This window comes from Hypanus sabinus, chromosome 7 (assembly GCF_030144855.1).
Source record: "Hypanus sabinus isolate sHypSab1 chromosome 7, sHypSab1.hap1, whole genome shotgun sequence".
In the NCBI taxonomy this organism is placed as follows: Eukaryota; Metazoa; Chordata; class Chondrichthyes; order Myliobatiformes; family Dasyatidae; genus Hypanus; species Hypanus sabinus.
This window is the reverse complement of record NC_082712.1, coordinates 145,242,242-145,265,253: the sequence shown is the minus strand read 5'-3', so window position 1 is coordinate 145,265,253 and position 23,012 is coordinate 145,242,242. Positions and strand designations below refer to the sequence as shown.

The following is a 23,012-nucleotide window of genomic DNA, read 5'->3' as shown; positions in this document are numbered from 1 at the left end:
TTCCTGATCAATAAGCTTCAGAACCTGAGCCTCTGTACCTCCCTCTGCAATTGGATTCACAACTTCCTAACTAGGAGTCCACAATCTGTGTGGATTGGTGAGAATAACTCTTCCTCACTGAGGATCAACACCTGTACAGGGTTGTGTGCTTAGCCACTGCTCTACTCTCTCTATACCCATGACTGTATGGCTAGGTATAGCTCAAATGCCATCTATGAATTTGCTGATGATACAACCATTGTTGGTACAATCTCAGATGGAGATGAGAAGGTATACAGGAGTGAGATATATCAGTTATTTGAGTGGTGTCGCAGCAACAGCTTTGCACCCAATTATCAGTAAGACGAAAGCACTGATTGTGGACTTCAGGAAGGGTAAAATGAGAGAACAGAAACCTATCCTCATAGAGGATAGAGGAACAATGGAGAGAGGGAACAATTTCAATTTTGTGAGTGTCAGGATCTCCAAGTATCTAACCTGGTCCCAACATATCGATGCAACTATAAAAAAGGCAGGACAGCGGCTATATTTCATTAGGAGTTTGAAAAGATTTGGTTTATCATCTAAAATACTCAAATTTCTATAGATGTACTGCGGAGGGTGTTCTGAATCACTCTCTTGTACTGGGGGGGGGGGGGTTACTGCACAGGACTGAAGCTACAGAATGTTGTAAAATTAGTCATCTCCATCTAGGGTACTAGCTTCCATCATATCCAAGACATCTTCAAAGAGCGGTGCCTCAGAAAAGCGCCGTCCATTATTAAGGATCCCCACCACCCAGGACATGTCCTCTTTTGAATGTTACTGTCAGAAAGGAGGTACAGAAGCCTGAAGGCATCCACTCAGCGATTCAGGAACAGCTTCTTCCCCTCAGCCATACAATTCCTAAATGGACATTGAACCCATGAACACTATTTAACTTTTTATATATATATATATGCATAATTTCTGTTTTTGCACTATTTAAAATCAATTTTTAAATTTTTCTTTCTATATTACTGTGCATTCCATTGAACTGCTGCTGCTAAGTTAACAAATTTCACGATACATTCTGGTGATAATAAACCTGATTCTGATTCTGACGTTATTCCCTATACTGCGTGAATTCAAATATAACTTTAAGTTGTGTATTCTTCATTCTTTTTAATTTTTCCCCCATGTTACACTTCAACTCATCCCACTGACTGCAATTTTGCCCTGTTATTTGCCTGTTCTTCCTCACAATCTCACTACACACTGCATCAACTTGTCCCATCCTCGGCACCATCACTCTGGTTCCCATTCCCCAGCCAAGTTAGTTTAAAACCAACCCAACAGCTCTAGCAAATCTGCCTAAAAGGATATTCCCCAGAGGGATCCCAGTGATCCAAAACATCAGCAATAGAGTCCTGCAGCATGGAAACAGGTCCTTTGGGCCAACCAGTCCATAACATACCAAGATGCACTCCTAAGTTAGTCCCATTTTTCTTCATTTAAGACCATAAGACACAGGAGCATAATTAGGGCATTTAGTCCATTGAATCCTCTCTGCCTTTTGATTATAGCTGATTTATTTTCCTTCTAAACCCCGTTGTCCTGCCTTCTTCCCCTAACGTTTGAGGCCTTGTAACTTCACCATCCTCTGGCTCAAAAAATATCTCCTCCTTTCTGTTTTAAATGGACATCCTTCTATTCTGAGGTTGTGCCCTCTGGTCCTAGACTCTCCCACTATTGAAAGCATCCTCCCCACCTCCACTCAATGCCTTTGAATATTCGGTAGGTTTCAGTGAGGTCCTCCTTCATTCTTCTAAACACTCACAAGCAACAGCCCAGAGTCATCAAATGTTTCACATACATGAATAATTTCATTCCGAGTAAAGCCGCCTCCGGGCGCTTTCCAATGCCAGCACATCTTTTCTTCGATATGGGACCCAAAACTGTTCATAATACTCCAAATGTCATCTCACATTACAAAAGCCTCAGCATTACATCCATGCTGTTATATTCTAGTCCTCTTGTAACTAATACTAACATTGCCTTTGCCTCCTTTACTACTGCCTCAACCTGCAAGTTAACCTTTCGGGAACCCTGCTCTAAGGAGTTCCTTTGCACCCCCAATTTCTGAATTCTCTTCCTGTTAGAAAATAGTCTACACCTGTATTCCTTCTACCAAAGTGCATAACCACACATCTCCCTCAACTGGATCCATCTAAAGATTAGCTCTATCTGTCACATGTAGATTGAAACATCAAATTATACAGTGAACTTGTGAAATATTTCCAACCCATTGCTATAAAATATAGCCCAATGGGAGATACGGGAAAACAACAATCCACTATTTAATTTCTTGGAAATCTCGATAGGTCAGTATCTGGTTCCTCTTGTCTTGTTTCCTGTGCTGCTTTTAAACTCACCGGTCCCTATTTCTTGTGCTCCCTTTACAATCAACAGAGTTCCACTTCCCTTTAAACACCCAGCCCATTGTATGCATTTCCTTCAAATTCAGCAAGGTCCAATTCCCATGCTTCTTTTGTACTCATTGGAACTCCATTCCCACATTTCCATACCTTTTAAAATCGCTGTGGCCTGTCTCCCCACCTCTTTTAAACAGAGTGCTCCTTTGAAACACACCATCACCCTGTGTTCCTGCACTTAAGCTCATATGGTTTACTGACCAATTCATTATACTACTGTGTAATGTCTTTGGAAAAAAAGTAAGTCAAAATTGTATTAATATATTATTAGAAGTAATATCTAACAATATGGAAAATTTGCCAGTCCAGCACCACCAAAGTCCTGAGGTGCTGGATTACTATAGGTTTAATATTTGCTGTGGGCAGGTTTATAATCATTTGCAGTAGGCTACAAAGATCAGCTGATCTAAAGTTTTATGGAGAATCAAACTCAATGGTTGTTCACTGGAGGAATCAGCCTTGACAGCTATTGCTCCTTAGCTGAACATCCAACATCTTAATTATGATTTTGAAACTCAAATTATTTTTCTGTAGTTTGAGTCATTATCTACAGCAGCATTAGCAAAATTGGCAAACAAGAAATTACCTTGAACCTGATGCTTGATTTGGGATATGATGTGCTGGAAAAGGCAATGCATTCCATCATGTATGATGCCTGTGTTGTCAATTATTCTTTCAAAACTTTTTAATATTTGATTGGGTCAATAAGAAAACTGGCCTTTTCAGCGATAGTAATGAGTATTTAGAAGTGAATGAACAAGCCTGAGCTGATTTTAAATTGTGATTAATAACATAACTGGTTTTGAAATGTTGTTTACAGAATGAGTTTGGACAGTCTTCCTCTTAATAGATGCAAGATGAATAAAACTGCTGTCAATCTGTTAATAATTTACCTTGCTTACAGGTGATAGTATAATTTGCCAAGTCAATAACTGGATCACAGGTGCAAACTTCTCCTCAGAGATTCGTGTACATCATTTTGATTAGAACATCAACAAAAGAAGTAGCAATGTTGCCACTTCTCAGATGTCTTGGGCACTATTTCCACTCTAAGTGAAGTTAATGTATTCTATTTGCACCTTGGAAGGTTTCCAGGGCACAGGCCTGGACAGGGTTGTATGGGAGACCAGCAGTTGCCCAAGCTGCAAGTCTCCCCTCTCCACGCCACCGATGTTTTCCAAGGGAAGGGCACTAGGGCCAATGCAGCTTGGCACTGATGTCGTCACAGAGCAATGTGTGGTTATGTGCCTTGCTCAAGACGCTGCCTCAGCTGTGGCTCAAACTAGCGACCTTCAGATCACTAGACCAATGCCTTAACCACTTGGCCATGCACCAACACATTGATAATCATGTCAAGTATATTCCTGTGTTGTTGAGGACATTGTTGTGATCAATGGCAAGTCTTTTCTTATTACAGCGATGAAATAAGGTGGGATGTCTAAGATTGTATGAAGTGCAATACTAATATCCAGGTTACTCCTCCATAATTAATATAAAATGAAGCAGAACAGTTCTTACAGATTCAACAGGAATGTGCTGTTCGAAGACTAAGGTTGAAGCTTAATCTTGAAGTATGTTGGTAACTTACTGTTCATGCTGGGTAACCAATACAAAAAACCTGTAATTGCAATGAGAAAATTTGTTGTCTTTTGTGTATAAATGGACTATTATTGGGTTAAAACATTACAATAAATAATGCTTCCAATCATTTCCTCTTTTGCTTAGAAAATGAATGGAAATATTACCTATTCCAATGTTTTAACCTGATAACAGTCTGTTTATACACAACTTGCCATAGACAGATGATGAAGATTTGAGCATTAATCATATTTATTTCACCAGGATCAGTCTGTTACAATATTTCAGGATCATTTGTGAAATTTATTTTACTGCCTCCAAAGTACTTTGATATCGTTGTTTTCCTGCATCAGGTACATGTATTGGACTGAATGGGGTGGTAAGCCAAGAATTGTCCGCTCACACATGGATGGCACAAATAGTGCTGCTCTGGTAGACAGAGTGGGACGCGCTAATGGGCTTACTATTGACTATGTAGAGAAAAGACTTTATTGGACTGACCTGGATACATCAATGATTGAATCTTCAAACATGCTCGGTAAGAGGAAAGTCTAGACTTGGCACTAAAATATTTTGAGGTAATGTGAATTAGGGCTGTATCCTGTTGTAATTATTTACAAGAACATATGTCTTTTTGAAAGATTCTGTGGATTTTGGCTGATAGGGCACATTAATAAGCTTCTTTGAGTTGTCTCTGAAGTTTTGATCTGTGAAAACTGCTGCACATTCTTAATTCCAAATTTTTTTGCATATTATATTTTGTATTGAAGCCATCTGTTCAAAGCAGTATAATTTTAAATTTGGTTTTCTTCCTTGTGTGTTAAACTTTCTCAGCTAAACTTTCTCACAGCCTCCCAAATTTGGGGCCTTTAGCATTGATGCTCAAAAGAAGGTTTCAACCATTAGCCTGCATACATCAATGACAGGAAATAACAGAATTCAAATACCAACAAGACACTTTGTTTTTCAGTCTCCATCTGTGGTCAGTTTCTTTGGATTAAGAGCTGATGGAACAGTTAGCTGCTTTGAGTGAATTTTACTGCTAGGAATTTTTCTTTATAGATATAATTTTCAAAAAATACTAAAGCTGTGGCTGTGAACCAGCATAACTTGGTGTTTAACCAAAGTCCACATCTTGAGCTTATCCAAGTCATACTTATAGTGTTTGTGTCATGACATCTGAAAGTTTTACTTCTTGTAACATTTATGTATTGACGTAAATCGGTTGCAAAACCTATTTGTTGATTCTTTTGTTATTTGCAAATTAAGGGCAACAGCGTGAAATCATAGCTGATGATCTTCCTCATCCCTTTGGGCTAACACAGTACCGGGATTACATCTATTGGACTGATTGGAATTTGCGCAGTATTGAGCGTGCTGATAAAATGAATGGACAAAACCGAACACTTATTCAAGGACATTTGGACTATGTGATGGACATCTTAGTTTTTCATTCTTCACGGCAAGATGGCTGGAATGAATGTGTGCAAACCAATGGACATTGTTCTCATCTTTGCCTTGCCGTGCCAACTGGCTACAGGTGTGGATGTGCATCACATTACGTACTTGATGGCAATAACAAAACTTGTAGTTGTAAGTATTTTTATTCTTTCAAGACTATAGTGTGCCTCATGTAACATAAAAAATGTGTATGTGAATTTATAAGCTTTGGTGAATGTTCATTTAAGACCAAGGAAAGGGAAATAAACACACTTTACTCTCCCTGAGGCTCCTTGCTGCATAACGATGACAGTATTTTACATACAGCTTGTATTTGGTTGTTTTGAGAGCCATGCATGTAGAACTAGTTTCATCAGTAAATCTACTCCTATAGTTCAAAATAAATTTATTTACCATGTACAATCCTGAAATTTGTTTACTTGCGGGCACACTCAGTAAATCCAAGACACATAATAGAATCAATGAATGACTGCACCCAACAGGACGGATAAACAGCCAATGTGAAAAAAAAAACAACAGACTATAAAAATATAAAAGAAAAAATGGAAAATAATAATAAATAAATAATCAATAAATATTGCTAACATGAGACGAAGAGTCCTTAAAAGTGAGTCTTTAGAATGTGAGATCAGTACAGTGATGGCGCGAGTGAAGTTATCCCTACTGCTTGAGGGCTAATAACTGTTCCCGAACCTGATGGTGTGGGTCCTGAAGCTCCTGTACCTTCTTCCTGATGGCAGCAGCGAGAAGAGAGCATGACCTGGGTGGTGGGGGTTCATCGATGATGGATGCTGCTTTCCTGTGACAGCACTCCATGTCGATGTGCTCAATGGTTGGGGCGTTACCTTGATGGACTGGGCCGTATCCACTATTTTTGTAGGATTTTCCATTCAAAGGCATTGGTGTTGTCATTGTATTCTCTACCACACATTTATAGAAGTTTGCCAAAGTTTTCTATGTCATGTCAAATCTTTGCAAACTTCTAAGGAAGTAAGGGCACTGCCATCCTTATGTGCTAGGCCCAGGACAGATCCCCTAAAATGATAACACCGAGGAGTGTTGTTGGCTCTGATCCCCTGATGAGGACTGGCTCATGGGCCTCTGGTTTTCTCCTCTTGAAGTCAATATCATCTCCTTGTTCTTGCTGACATTGAGTGAAAGGTTGTTGTGGCACCACTCAGTCAGATTTTCAGTCTCCCTCCTATATGCTGATTCCTCACCACCTTTGATTTGGCCAATGGCAGTGGTATTGTCAGCAAACTTAAAATCTGGCCTTAGAGTTGTGCTTAGCCTCACGACCTTGTGTTACACCTGTGTTGATGGGGATTGTGGAGGAGATGTTGCCAATCCAAACTGAATGGGGTCTGCAAGTGAAGAAATCAAGCATCTAATTACACAAGGAGGTATTTAGGCCAAGGTCTTGAAGCTAATTGATTAATTTTGAGGGGATGATAGTATTGCATGCCAAGCTGTAGTTGATTAAGAGCATCCTGATTTATCCATGTTTGCTGACCCAATGTTCCAAGATTGAGTGAAGAGCCAATGAAATGGCATTTGCTGTGGATCTGTTGTGCTGGTGAGCAAATTGGAGCGGGTCGACTTTGCTTCTCAGGCAGGAATTGATATGTTTCATCACCAGCCTCTCAAAACACTTCATCACATAATTAGACTTGACCAATTTTTTTTGCTGAAAACAGTGACTTGTATGAATATTCAAAGAGACACTAAACTACATACAGTATTTACCATTATTATCACCAAATATCTAGTGTTCACTCACAAAGAACAGAAGAAAAAATATAAATGATATAAACATATAGAATAATATAAGGTGTGCACACACTTCAGACATATTTTTCAATGTCACAAGTTCTCATAACCATCAAGTAAGCATCAAGCCAGCATGACATGATTCCTGTGAAAATATCTCACTGCTCTCAGATGGTAAAATATTGTTGCCACTTCATTTGGGGGTAAAGACCTCACCTACATTGAGCACATCTACACAGTGTTTTCACAGGAAAGCAACATCCATTGTCAGGGACCCCCACCATCCAGGTCATGATCTTTTCTCTCTGCTGCCAACAGGAAGAAGGTACAGGATCCTCAGGACTCAATCACCAGGTTCAGGAACAGTTTTTACCCCTCAACAATAAGGTTCTTGAACCAAAGAGATAACTTCACTTGCCCCATCATTGAAATGTTCCCACACCTATAGACTCACTTTCAAGGTCTCTTCATCTCATGTTCTTGATATTTTTTGTTTATTTATTTATTATTGTTATTTCTTTTTGGATTTGGAGAGTTTGTTGTGTTTTGCACAATGATTGAACACCCAGTTGGTCTGGTCTTTCATTTATTATTGTAGTTTTATCCTATTATGAATTTATTGAATATGCCCTCAAGAAAATGCATCTCAGGGTTGTATATGGTGACATATATGTACTTTGAACTGTAAAGATAATCATTATAATAATGATATATATATAATTATAATATGTAATAAAATAATATATTTATTATATTTATATTATAAACCTAATTATAATATAATTATAATAATATATTAGATAATCATTCCCATCAACAATAAGTATACCGTTTTGGATCCTGTTGGTGGGGACGACCTACCAGGGACAAGTTGTAGTGGTTGCGTCTCTGGCACCGAGACTGGACCCTCAGCTCAGAAGGGAAGGAGGGAAAAGAGGAGAGCAATAGTGATAGGGGATTTGTTAGTTAGGGGGACAGATAGGAGGTTCTGTGGGAGAGATCGAAAATCCCAGATGGTCTGTTGCCTCCATGGTGCCAGGGTCTGCAATATCTTGGATCGAGTTCTCAGTATTCTCAAGAGGGAGGGTGAACAGCTGGATGTCGTGGTTCATGTAGGGACCAATGGAGTGGGTAGGAAGAGTGAGGAGGTCCTGAAAGGTGAGTTTAAGGAGCTAGGTTCCAAGTTAAAGGACAGGACCTCCAGTATAGCAATCTCAGGATTGCTACCAGTGCCACGTGCAGGCAGGTTTAGAAATAGTAAGATAGTGCAGATCAATACGTGGCTGAAGACATGGTGCACGAGGGAGGGCTTCAGATTTATAGATAATTGGGCAGGTTTCCAGGAAAGGTGGGACCTGTTCCGGCGGGACAGTTTACATCTGAACTGGAGGGGGACAAATATTCTTGCAGGTAGGTTTGCTAGAGAGGCTTCAGTGGATTTAAACTAGATATGAGGGGGGAAGGGAATCAGAGTGTAGGAACAGATGAATGGGAGAAGGAAGAAAAAGAAGACAGTAAAGTTCTTTGTACTGTTAGAGATAAACAGAGAGGAAGAGGTGGAGAATTTCTTAAGTGCTTTTATTTTAATGCTAGGAGCTTTGTGAGAAAGGTGGAAGAGCTTAGAGCATGGATTGATATCTGGAAATATGATGTTATAGCTATTAGTGAAACATGGTTGCAGGAGGGGTGTGATTGGCAACGAAATATTCCTAGATTTCATTGCTTCAGGTGTGATAGAATCGGAGGGACAAGAGGGGGAGGTGTTACATCGCTTGTCAGAGAAAATATTACTACGGTGCTCTGGCAGGATAGATTAGGGGGCTCATCTAGGGAGACTATTTGGGTGGAATTGAGGAATGGGAAAGGTGTAATAACACTTATAGGGGTGTATTATACACAACCTAATGGGGAGCGAGAATTGGAGGAGCAAATTTGCAAGGAGATAGCAGATATTTGTAGTAAGCACAGGGAGATGGGAGATTTTAATTTTCCACACATAGACTGGGATGCACATTCTGTAAAAGGGATGGATGGTTTGGAGTTTGTAAAATGTGTGCAGGCTAGTTTTTTGCAGCAATACGTAGAGGTACCAACTAGAGAAGGGGCAGTGTTGGATCTCCTGTTAGGGAATGAGATAGGTCAGGTGACGGACAGATGTGTTGGGGAGCACTTTGGGTCCAGTGATCACAATGCCTTTAGTTTCAATATAATTATGGAGAAAGATAGGACTGGACCCAGGGTTAAGGTTTTTGATTGGAGAAGGGCTAACTTTGAGGAGATGTGGAAGGAGTGGATTGGGACAATTTATTTTATGGGAAGGATGTAATAGAGAAATGAAGGTCATTTAAAGGTGAAATTTTGGGGGTATAGAATCTTTATGTTCCTGTTTGAGAGAGCCATGGTTTTCTAGGGATATTGGAAACTTGGTTAGGAAAAAGAGAGATATCTACAATAAATATAGGCAGCATGGAGTAAATGAGGTGCTCAAGGAATATAAAGAATGTAAGAAGAATCTTAAAAAAGAAATTAGAAAAGCTAAAAGAAGATACGAGGTTGCTTTGGCAAGTAAGGTGAAAATAAATCCGAAGGGTTTCTACGGTTATATTAATAGCAAAAGGATAGTGAGGGATAAAATTGGTCCCTTAGAGAATCAGAGTGGACAGCTATGTGTGGAGCCAAAAGAGATGGGGGAGATTTTGAACAATTTCTTTTCTTTGGTATTCACTAAGGAGAAGGATGTTAAGGGAAACAAGTAGGGAAGTTATGAAAACTATGATGATTAAAGAGGAGGAAGTACAGGCGCTTTTAAGGAATATAACAGTGGATAAATCTCTGGGTCCTGACAGGATATTCCCTAAGATCTTGAGGGAAGTTAGTGTGGAAATAGCAGGGGCTCTGACAGAAATATTTCAAATGTCATTAGAAATGGGGATGGTGCCGGAGGATTGGCATATTCTCATGTGGTTCCACTGTTTAAAAAGGGTTCGAAGAGTAAACCTAGCAATTATAGGCCTGTCAGTTTGACGTCAGTGGTGGGTAAATTAATGGAAATTATTCTTAGAGATAGTATATATAATTATCTGGATCGACAGGGTCTGATTGGGAACAGTCAACATGGATTTGTGCATGGAAGGTCATGTTTGACAAATCTTATTGAATTTTTTGAAGAGGTTACAAGGAAAGTTGATGAGGGTAAAGCAGTGGATGTTGTCTATATGGACTTCAGTAAGGCCTTTGACAAGGTTCCGCATGGAAGGTTAGTTAAGAAGGTTCAATCGTTAGGTATTAATATTGAAGTAGTAAAATGGATTCAACAGTGGCTGGATGGGAGATGCCAGAGAGTAGTAGTGGATAACTGTTTGTCAGGTTGGAGACCAGTGACTAGTGGTGTACCTCAGGGATCTGTACTGGGTCCAATGTTGTTTGTCATATACATTAATGATCTGGATGATGGGGTGGTAAATTGGATTAGTAAGTATGCAGATGATACTAAAGTCAGTGGCATTATGGATAATGAAATAGGTTTTCAAAGCTTGCAGAGAGATTTAGGCCAGTTAGAAGAGTGAGCTGAATGATGGCAGATAGAGTTTAATGCTGATAAGTATGAAGTGCTACATTTTGGTAGGAATAATCCAAATAGGACACACATGGTAAATGGTAGGGCATTGAAGAATGCAATAGAACAGAGTGACCTAGGAATAATGGTGCATTGTTCCCTGAAGGTGGAATCTCATGTGGATAGGGTGGTGAAGAAAGCTTTTGGTATGTTGGCCTTTATAAATCAGAGCATTGAGTTTAGGAGTTGGGATGTAATGTTAAAATTGTACAAGACATTGGTAAGGCCAAATTTGGAGTATTGAGTACAATTCTGGTCACCGAATTATAGGAAAGATGTCAACAACGTAGAGAGAGTATGGAGAAGATTTACTAGAATGTTACCTGGGTTTGAGCACCTAAATTACAGGGAAAGATTGAACAAGTTAGATCTTTATTCTTTGGAGCGTAGAAGGTTGAGGGGGGACGATAGAGGTATTTAAAATTATGAGGGGATAGATAGAGTTGACATGGATAGGCTTTTTCTGTTGAGAGTAAGGGAGATTCAAACAAGAGGACATGAGTTGAGAGATAGGGGATGATGCACCATCAATAACACTTGGAGACTGAGGCTGGGGTGGTGTCTCCAATCACCTTTATACCGGGGTCCGTGGGAGGAGCCACTGTCAGTGGGAGGAGCCACAGGAGCAGTCAGCGGGGGGGGGGGGGGGGCGTGTCCAGACAGGTATATGTAGTTCACCACAGGGGGCAAAAGTTTAAGGGTAACACGAGGGAGAATTTCTTTACTCAGAAAGTGGTAGCTGTGTAGAATGAGCTTCCAGTAGAAATGGTAGAGGCAGGTTCGGTATTGTCATTTAAAGTAAAATTGGATAGGTATATGGACAGGAAAGGAATGGAGGGTTATGGGCTGAGTGCGGGTCAGTGGGACTAGGTGAGAGTAAGCGTTCGGCACGGACTAGAAGGACCGAGATGATCTTTTTCCGTGCTGTAATTGTTAAATGGTTATATGATTATTATGTATCTTGTTATGACAAGTGGAGTTTACAAAATTGAGAGATGACACTGCATACCATGTGCCAGCAAAATGTTTGCGCATCCCACAGTGGGCCCACACATTCCATGGGTTTGGCTCCCTTGCTCTCAGCAATCTACATCACTCAAATTTCAAAGGATTTGTTAATTATGTTTAAAATGTTGTTTCAAAAGTACACACCACAATTCAAACTGTTTATTTAAGGTGTCAGATTTCACTGCACCAGCTGTTCAGTAGACTTATGCTAGTGCACAAATTCAGTAATTTATTTTTGTCCTTGAAATTGAATTGTTCAGAAACTGAACAATCCAGAGCCTAATATTTTTTGAATATGAAGTGTCTCCATAATTAATTATGTTGAAGACTCTGCACTGAGCCACACAATCTGAATCAAGAACTGAACATTGGAATACCTTCTTCCATGCCAGTACCTATGCAGAAAGAAACAGAAAGATAGAATAAACTGAGGGATGAGGAATGGATAGAAAACGTTTCTTCAATGCTTTTGAAATCCACTCAGAATTACAATCTACAGTGATGTGACTCTACAACTGTAAATGTTAGCTTTCAATGTTAGATGAGTTATTTGATAATAATTAAGATGTGAAACAAAGTTACTTGTAGAAACTGACTTGCACTTGAAGGGACAAACCCTGTGCTTTTTTCTGATGTGGAAATCTTTACAAATATTTAAGGCAAAGATAGTAAGTATGACAAAGCAGGAAATTGCTCATGTTCTACAGTATGTTTAACTGAACCCATACAACCTGTGGAGGTTCTGTTTGATTTATTCTTTAGTACACTGGGTAACCTTGCTCTAATTTTTACGTTAAAGTCAGGATTAACATTTTCATTAATGTTTTGGTGTAATTTCCTTTCACATAACTCAGTTTAGAAATATTTTGTCTTACAATTTTTTAATCATAATACTTGTTTAATTTGTCTCCACTATTTCAGTGCCTGTTAGTTTCCTTCTGTTCAGTCAGAAGACTGCAATTAGTCGCATGATCTTGGATGAGCAGCAGAGTCCAGACATAATTTTGCCTGTACATGGTTTGCGAAATGTGAAAGCAGTGGATTATGATGCTGTTGACAAGTTGATTTACTGGATAGACGGACGCCAAAACATCATTAAAAGAGCTAGAGATGATGGTTCTCAAGTAAGTAGCTAAAGCTATCTTTGTGAAGAAGCCCTCTCAGGAATAGAATTACAGCTTATGCTTGATTAAACAGATATTTTAATCCTGCTCACAAATGTTTTGTTACATTTTCACCTCTTAATTCCTGAAACATTTGCATCTTCAACTTGATTGTGCTGAAAGTAGTCTAATACCAAAATTACTCTGTTATTTCTGCCTGCCCACGCTCATCTGGACTAATGCAGAGAGCTGATGTTGCTGAACTTCTGTACTACAGCTTTGATATAGCCATTGTCCTGCACTCTGCCACCAAAGCAGTCTGCAGAAAACTGGAGATGGAGCTTTGCCTTATGTCAAAGCCAGTGGGACTTTATAATTTAGTTTTGTAAACCATCTCTGATACAAAGAGACATTTAACCTATTAACAATTGTACGAAGTATTTAAATTAAAGCATTGAACTAAAGTGAGATAATTTTAAAAGAACATATTTTCTGAATTCTCTTTAGGCTATGAGTCCCATTAGAATGAGTGGGGTCTCTGATCCCATGCTAGGTATCACAAGTATGGAATTGGAGAATGAGATTATCCAGTAAAATTCCAGTACGGAGTCTAGTAATGGAGCAAAGTGATACGAGCATTGGCAACAATCAGTCATTAAGTCTAAGACTTAATGTACATGTTGTACATTCTTGCTGTACATTCCCAGACCAGCAACCATGGATGGACCAGCAGAGATATGTCATCTGCTGAGGGCTAGGTCTGTGGCATTTAAGTCTGATGACCCAGGTCTGTACAAGAATACCAGGTTTTACTTGTGGAGGATTATTTCAAGAGCAAAGAGACAATTCCAAGTGAGGTTGGAGATGCCATCGGATGCACATAAACTCTGGCAGGGTTTGCAAGACATTACTCGCTGCAAACGAAACCCAACAGCATGAATGGCAGTGATACTTCACTACCAGATCAGCTCAACATCTTCTCTTTCAGGAGGGTGAACCCTCGCAAGGCGGCAGGCCTAGGTGGAGTACCTGGTAAGGCTCTGAAAACGTGCCAACCAACTGGTGAGAGTATTCAAGGACATTTCCAGCCTCTCACTGCTACAGTCAAAAGTTCCCACCTGGTTCAAAAAGGCAACGATTATACCAATGCCTAAGAAGAATAATGTGAGCAGCCTTAATGACTATCGTCTGGTAGCACTCACGTCTATGGTGATAAAATGCTTTGAGAGGTTGCTCATGGCTAGAATGAACACTTGCCTCAGCAAGGACCTGAACCCACTGCAATTTGCCTATTGCCACAATAGGTCTATGACAGATACAAGCAGTCTTCACATAGTCTTCGATCATCTGGACGATACAAGCACTGTATAGTGTTTGTTGACTGTAGCTCAGCATATAGCACCATCATTCCCACAGTCCTGATCAATAATCTACAGAACATGGGCATTTGTACCTCTCTCTGCAATTGGATTCTTAACTTCCTAACCGGCTGACCACAATCTGTGTGGATTGGTGAGAATATCTCCTCTTCGCTGACAATCAACACTGGCACACCTCAAGGGCATGTGCCTAGCCCACTGCTCTACTCCGTCTATACCCCTGACTGGGTGGCTATGTGTAGCTGAAATACTATCCATAAATTTGCTGATGATACAACCATTGTTGGTAGAAGATCAGATGGAGATGAGAGAGTGTACAGGAGCGAGATACACCAGCTAGTTGAGTGGTGTCACAGCAACAACCTTGCACTTAGTGTCAGTAAGACAAAAGACCTGATTGTGGGCTTCAGGAAGGGTAAGATGAGGAATCATGAACCAATCCTCCTAGAGGGATCAGCGTGGAGAGAGTGAGCAACTTCAATTTCCTGGGTGTCAAGATCTCTGAGAATCTAACCTAGTCCCAACATATTGACACAGCTATAATGAAGGCAAGGCTACAGTTACTGTATACTTTATTAGAGTTTGAAGAGATTCAGTTTGTTACCTAAAACACTCGAAAACTTCTACAGATGTACCGTGGAGAGCGTTCTGACAGGCTGCATCATGGTCTGGTATGGGGGAGGGAGGGGATTACTGCATAAGACCAAAAGAAGCTACAGAAAGTTGTAAAATCAATCAGCTCCATCTTGGGTACTAGCCTCCATAATATCCAAGACATCTTCAAGGAACAGTGCCTCAGAAAGGTGACGTCCATTATTAAGGACCCCAATCACCCAGGGCACGCCCTCTTCTCTTTGTTTCCTTCAGAAAGGAGGTACAGAAGCCTGAAGGCACACTCAGCGATTCAGGAACAGCTTCTCAAGTCATTTTTGTAGTTGACATTACATTATTAATTAATAACTAATCCCAGGGTACAAAACTTGAGATTTATCATTGTTGGGTACTCATTGCATAAATACAGTACTCTGTTTATTGTGCTGCCTATGAGGTAAATATCTGATTCATTCTAACATTTGATAGTTCTGAAATTCCCTGAGCTCCAAGTGCCATTTGCTGCTTTCCTAGGGATTTATATATAAATGTGCTTTGTCTACATTCTGCCTGCCATCTGCTGAACAATGAAATGGAATAATATTGGAACTTGTCTTCTCTCTTGTTTGTGCCATTCTGAAAAAGCCAGCATGAGAGCAGGAGTTTGATCATCAAGAAAGCAATTAATGAATTAATCATTCAAAGTACTTTCTGAAGACCTTAATTCTGAGAATGAGAAAGATGACTGATCATATTTAAATTAGGATGCTCCATGACAACTCCACATTTTGTTTCTGTATTTGTTTCATATAAATTATTTAGTCTGGAATGGAGGTTTGATGTAAGCAGTCTTCAGTGAACTGAAATTTTGTGGCATGATTGTTGTAATTTAGACATTCAATTGTGGGCACCCATGCCTTGATTCTGCCAAAGATGTGCATAAAATGTTTTCAGTCTATCTTTGTTCTCACATTGGAGGGGTATGTTTACATAAAGAATGACAGCAATATTGTTTCTATATAGTTTTTTAATATATACATTAATTCAGTGGGGGAAATTAGCTCTTCAAGACCAACAGTGTTGTATTTGAAGCTCTGAGTTGCATTGATATTATCTCTTAATTGTACACAGTAAAAGTTGAATCAATAACTGCTTTTTTTATTTACTGTTTGTTTATCTAGGCATTTGTGGTTGTTTCTGGGCCAAACCAAAGCCAAAATCCAGATATTCAACCCCATGACTTGAGCCTTGACATCTACAGTCGGACTGTGTACTGGACTTGTGAAACATTGAACACTGTAAATGTTAACAGACTAGACGGAAAGCCCATCGGAATAGTTCTTCGAGGAGAACATGACCGACCTAGGGCTATTGTTGTCAATGCAGAACGGGGGTAACTTGCTTACTTTTCAATTCAACGCATAAAGAAATAACTGTTTTACAAAATAGATAGTAGATTTAATATTTTCCTTACCATAAGGAAAAGTAGAACCTTATAAACCTGTGATATACCAGGGGAGAGACTCAATTGCATTTTCTTATTATAAATTGTTTTCTCAACAGCCTCTTACTTCCCTACTTCCCTACCTAATTCTCATTTGCCTCTCTGCTTCAGAGTTACTGCACTGCCTTTTCTATTTTGAATGAGGCAAATGTTTCTCTCATTAATTATTAAGAAACCCTCACACTAACTTTAGCCTCTTGCCTGCCATCTATCTGATACTGAACAAATGTCTTATTTGGCCCCAGACTTCATCTCCAATCCTGGATCTACTGGTTAACAAATATCATTTAATTCCACCTCTGTCATCTTCCCTATGCTTAACCTCTTCACCTCCTGAAGACTTTCACCAAAATCTTCATTCCTTTATTACTTCTGGCTTGAATTACCAAATTGCTTTCTTTAACACTGTTATTGAAATTCTTAAGAATTGTTGCAACATTATCTTATTCCTCGTGTTATTTAAGGAAAATATATTTTGTTTTAATAAAAATAGTAATATACTGTGTGCCCATATATATATCCTGGTAATAATATCTTTGTTTTAATGTCTGTTTTAAAAAATAATCACATAGGTATATGTACATCACAAACATGCAGGAAAGGTCCCCAAAAATTGAAAGAGCGGCACTTGATGGTACCGAAAGAGAAGTACTATTTTCAACTGGATTGATTCGGCCTGTTGGTTTAGCAATTGATAATAAGCTGGGGAAGCTTTTTTGGGTTGATGCAGATCTAAAGCGCATTGAAAGCAGTGATTTATCTGGTAAGTTTCAGATCTCCTTTCTTTCTCCCTTCTGTTGAAATGTGTAATCAAAACTGGTTTCCAACTTTATCTTACTTTGGTTATATTCAGAGAAAATTGCAATTCCACTTGTGTGATGTTTCTGCTACTTTTTGATCTAATATGGTTTTACAAACAGAAAGGGATTTTTAAATTAAGCATGTCATCAAATTAATAACGGATCAGTTCAAACTCCAAAGCACTGTCCAAAAGTGGCTAACTAAAGATGTTTTTGACCTAAAATTTCTGCACCTTTAAAGGTAGTTATAAGAAAATTAATAAGGATTCATATCTCCTTCGCAATATATTGATGTTATTGCCTAGGAGTTGGACATTTTTGCATAAAAAATCTATTGTTATCAAAGTTTATTGGAATCATTTACATGCTTGATTCCAGATTCCTGACAACGACTCTCAACTAAACTCTTGACACATTAACACAATACCAGGGAAACAATTCAAGAATGTTTTAAAAGTCTAAATGAAAACATGTAACATCCCAACTGATTTGTAGGAATCCCTGGCCCATGACCACTCAAAATACTGGTTAGGCCACACATGGAGTACGATGTACATTTCTGGTCAGCACATTATGGGAAGTATCTGATTGTGCTGGAGAGAGTGGAGAGGAAGTTGACCCTAGATATTGCTTGGGTTGGAAGAGACTGGATAGGCTGGTCTTGTTTTCCTTGGAGTGAAGAAGGCTGAGCAGTGACCTTGTAAAGCACATAATTATGTGAGAAATGTGAATAGGATAAATAGTCAAAACATTTTTTCCCATGTTAAAGGGAGTCAAAAAACAAGAGATCCTGTATTTTTGAGAGGAAAGAGCTTAAAAGCAGAAGTAAGAGAGAGGTTATTTTTACACTGTATATTGTTTAAATCTGGAAAGTGCTTCCAGAGAAGGTGGTGGAATCAGATATAATTATTGTGGTTGAAGCATTTAACAGACGCTTAAATAGGCAAGGATGGAAGGTGACAGTCCTCATGTGGGCAAGGGATTAGTGAAGCTGGATGGATAGGGTCCTAAAATAGGCAAATGGAATTAGTGTAGATGGTCGAAAAGGTAAGCATGGGAATAGTGGTCCAAGGGGCCCATTTCTGTGCTCTGTGAGTGATCCTATGTGACTATGAATAGCATTTGGGGCTGCACGCAGACCATTCACGTAAATCCATTTGTAGCAAGCATACGGACACTATTCTGAGCAATACCAATTGGGCTTCCATGCTGTATCTCTAAATAATTTGTGGTTACCCTCCATATATATAAAAGAAAGATTTGCATTATTATAATCTTCCCATAAACTTTATAATATCCTAGAATGCCTGACAACCAATTTTTGTTTTCATTATTGTTAAGTAGGAAATGTAGCAACTTATTTTTCTATTTTTATTATGACTGCAACCTACAGCTATTAAATTCCAGGAGTGCTATTATCTTAGATAAAGTGATAATAAACTCTCTTATTAGTTTAAAGTGAATATAGAGTCATACATAAAAAATAAAATAGATACCAAATCTGAAGCACAACTGATATTCACAAATATAAAACTGAAGTAACTCATTGAACCCCAGATTTACTGAGCTTTCTCTTACTTTGTGAGTAGTAATTCTTACTCATAGACAGTATCATGAGTATTGGCAGTTGAACTATCTAGTTCCCCATATGCTGCTATGTTAACTACGTTAATAAGTAGGTTTATCATGAATAATCATTGCTGCTCATATACACAATGTTCAGCAAACAGATCCCTGGATCCCAGACTACAGTTGAAGTTACAAACAAGAGAAAATCTGCAGATGCTGGAAATCCAAAGCAACACACAAAAATGGTGGAGGAACTCAGCAGTCCAAGCAGCATTTATTGACTCCTGATGAAGGGTCTCAGCTCAAAACATCAACTGTTTACTCTTTTCCATAGATACGGTTGAAGCTAACTGGTTCCAGAATAATTGAGACAAATTGCAAGTCTCCCTGGGGACAGTGACAGAAATTTAGCTAATTAGTTCAAATACACAATAAAATCTTTAGTTTGTGGTACCACTTTATACCACAGTTAGCAATTGAATTGACAAAGTGAAGCCTTATATTTGTTGTTAATGCCCATTCTTATTAATCCCTTTCAATTTTGAAGTACTCCCACATTCTAAAGTTGGGCAACTGGGCAAAAAGCCTCCAACTGCTTTTAGCCCAACTGTATTGTGAGTAGGTGGGAGTGATCTGAAAGAACCAGATTGATTTTCCAAATGAGCTTTCTTTTCCCTCGTCTTACTGTTTCCTGAAAAGAAAACTGCTTTGTGGAAAGACTTGGGTGCAAAATCACATTCAACGACCAGTCTGTTTTATAGCTGTCAGATACAGTATACCATAGAGACATAGATTCCTGTGATGTTTTGCAGAAATGTTGTATTTTAAAAGTCAAACTTCTCTTGTTAAATAATAGGTGCTAATAGACTGACGTTGCAGGATTCGAACATTCTGCAGCCAATGGGACTTGCTATTCTTGGAAACCACATTTATTGGATTGACCGTCAGCAACAAATGATTGAGCGCATTGAGAAGATAAATGGAGGCCAGCGTACAAGAATTCAGGGCAGAATTGTTCATCTTACTGGCATTCATGCAGTGGAAGAATTGGATGTGGAGGAATTCAGTATGTTTGTTCTGTTTATAATCCTGGTATTTTATAACATAAATACATATATATTTACTACCACAATAAATTCTGTGGTATTTTGAAGATGAACCAACTACTGCTTACAGATGCAGTACAAGAAGTAAATGTTTTTATCTGACAAATTTTGTAATATTCAAAATTGTAAATTAAATTATAATTGGATTCCTTAGTACTTAATACTTTGATGTTAAATCCTGACTGACTTTTTGAAACAAATATTGTTACTTAATATGCTGGCCCCATTATGCAGCTGGAATGACTGCTTGTAAACCCAATGAGATTAACTGATGCAGGATAAAGATGTGAAACGTTTATTGCTGCTGCTAAATTGTTGAGTTAATTCTTCACAGGTTCACATCCTTGTTCCCGTGATAATGGCGGCTGCTCACATATCTGCATTGCTAAAGGCGATGGCACTCCACGATGTTCGTGTCCTGTACATTTGGTACTGTTACAGAACTTACTGACATGTGGAGGTACTGCACCTATGCACCATAGTACAAGTTCTTTTCTTTGATGTATTTTCCTACTGCAGGCATTTAACCTTAAACATTTTAAGGCAGTGGCCTACACATACATGTAGAATCCAAGCATGTACATCTCCAAGCATGTAGAATCATGGCATTATTTCAGTATCACTTGCACAGAGTTCTTCTGTGTGTCTAAGCTCTATAAACAACACAGGCCTTACACTATGAAGTAGGCTATAACTGAAGGGCTGAGGCTTACTTCAGCATTAATCAGGAAGTCTGATGAAAAAAGTGAATTCCAGTTAATCGGGCCTGTGGTTAATTTAGGACGACTCGAAAAGAATAAAATCTAATCAAGAAAATAGCTGATGTTCCCTTTGTTTATTTGGGACACTATGCAGTTTAATTGGGACAGGAGACTATTGCTGAACTGTCAAACTAATGCCAGTCACGTGCACTTGTGTGACTGTTAGACTCAGCACAGTGCTTCAAGCAGACAATTGTTAAATATCATCAGTTATGTGAGTTTGTTTTCAAAAAGCAGTGATTTTTGTTACTGATAGTTGGTGAAAAATTAAGCAGTAAGGCAATTCAGAGCTGTTTGGTCACTGCAGCTTCAAACATTCAGGCTTGGAGATGCCAGTAATGACAGGGAGTGAAAAATGAAACAATTTCACTACTTCATCAAATTAGGGACAATGAAGAATTTGAAGGTATCAACAATCATCTTGAATGTTACATTGAAAATTAAGAATTTGAAGATGCAATCGTTGACAGCACTGTATGAAGACAGTCCATTATCTGCACTGGGTGTCTGCACTGATCTTTGTTCATTTATAGTCAAAAGAAGGGACACAAATGAATTCCTCTATTAATAAGTATTAGAAACTAATGCACAGATTTATGGTACTGCAGTAGTTTTGGTAGTATTCTAAGTTGTTCTGTAGTTCATTTAAATACATAATTGGTTACTCAGTTTGACTGCTTTATACTTTTTTAACTATTTCCATGAAACTTTGGCTAATTGGAGCAAGCGCTTAATTAGGCCGAAATGCGCTGGTTCCAATGTGCCCCAATTAATCGGAATCCACTGTATAGTATTCTACTAGGGAAGTTCTGCTTTTTTTCGGTTTCATCAGTTTGCCAGCATTGTCAAATCTCTTCTTTTTTTTTCAAACTCCATCCCCTAATCTCTTATTCTTTGACAGTACCCTTGCTTGAGCCCTTCTAAGACCACCTCATCATCTTTTCCAGACTGAGATCTTTTTATACTCCTCTACTCTTTGATATTCTCTCATCCACCTTCTTAATCCTCACTCATTACACCAATTATTCTCTCTCAGTATTCCCCTAATTATCTCTATCCCTTTTCTGATCCACTCTTGACCACCTGATCTTCTTTACCCTAATCTTCCTCTGTTACAGGCTCCCTTATCCTTATGTTTGATTCTCTCTCTATGTCCTTCTTGATTATTTTCCTACCTTCCCTTTTAGTCCTTCTCCTACCTTCCTTCTCAATCCGATTCACTCTCAAATCCTTTCTTTGTCATTCCTCTTCCTGTTTTTACTCCCTCTTCTCTTGCACTGATGCCATCCCATACAATTCCAATTCTAACTAATTTACTCCCACCATCTCTGCACAGCCCTAAGAGAAAAGATTATGCAAGGTCTGTTATGTTAACAGTATAATATCAAGAATGTAAAGCTTATTCTTTACTGAAGGATACAAATTCTCTTTCAGAACCACCAACTTGTTCACCAGAGCAATTTACATGCGCAACAGGGGAGATTGATTGTATCCCAATGGCATGGCGCTGTGATGGTTTTGCAGAATGTGATGATCACAGCGATGAGGAAAACTGCCCAGTATGTTCTCCCAACCATTTTCAGTGTGAAAAAGGCCAGTGCATTGATGGACGTTTACGATGCAATGGTGAAGTAGATTGTCAAGATAAATCGGATGAGGCAAACTGTGATGGTAATTTTTTTTCTCATCTAATTATTCAGTTAGTATTCAAGTATATTTGGTTTGAATGACATGTTTTAAATTAATCTTTAATCAAATACAGAAATTAAAGTTTGAGTTAACTCTAACATTAAATACTTGATGTCATGTTTGTCCCTAAATGTACCATTTAGCAATGTTCATGTCAGAGCAGAATTGATTAAAATACATACTAAATTTGCGTGCTCTTAAGATCTGATGTTAAAAATACTCATGTTTTGAACATTGCACTGTAAGACAAGAGAATGATCACAGTAATCTTAACAAAAAAAACTGAGATTCTTGAGGGGTGAAAATTCTATTGAGAAACTCTACCTCCATAAGGAAGTTAAAATGGGGTAGCAGAAAGTGAGTCTTTGGTTAAAAACCTTTGCAAATTGTATGGGCTGTTATCACAGTGAGTGTGTTGTTTTGCCATAAAATCTGAACCTTTCACACTGTTATGGTTAATTAGTGACCTGAACAAGAATCTGAAGAATTATCTGACAAAATACAAACTAAATATTTGTAGTTCAGGATAAGGCTCATGGAATAACTTAATAACTTGCATAAAATATATCCCAATCTAAATGGCAAGTTTAAGATGTACTGGAAATTCAATGCTAGGCATTGTTT

At 38.6% G+C, this 23,012-nt stretch overlaps 1 protein-coding gene across 2 annotated transcripts in view; it reads left to right on the top strand.

Moving 5' to 3' along the window:
• LOC132397298 (low-density lipoprotein receptor-related protein 5-like) overlaps positions 1–23,012 on the top strand; it is a 235,999-nt gene that overhangs the window by 202,577 nt on the left and 10,410 nt on the right. For both annotated transcript variants that reach the window (XM_059975886.1, XM_059975885.1), the window contains exons 11-18: positions 4,385–4,569; positions 5,301–5,624; positions 12,808–13,010; positions 16,141–16,352; positions 17,036–17,226; positions 19,689–19,898; positions 20,273–20,398; positions 22,134–22,370. In XM_059975886.1, coding sequence (XP_059831869.1) covers positions 4,385–4,569; positions 5,301–5,624; positions 12,808–13,010; positions 16,141–16,352; positions 17,036–17,226; positions 19,689–19,898; positions 20,273–20,398; positions 22,134–22,370 — 1,688 coding nt within the window. The remainder of the gene's footprint in view (positions 1–4,384; positions 4,570–5,300; positions 5,625–12,807; positions 13,011–16,140; positions 16,353–17,035; positions 17,227–19,688; positions 19,899–20,272; positions 20,399–22,133; positions 22,371–23,012) is intronic.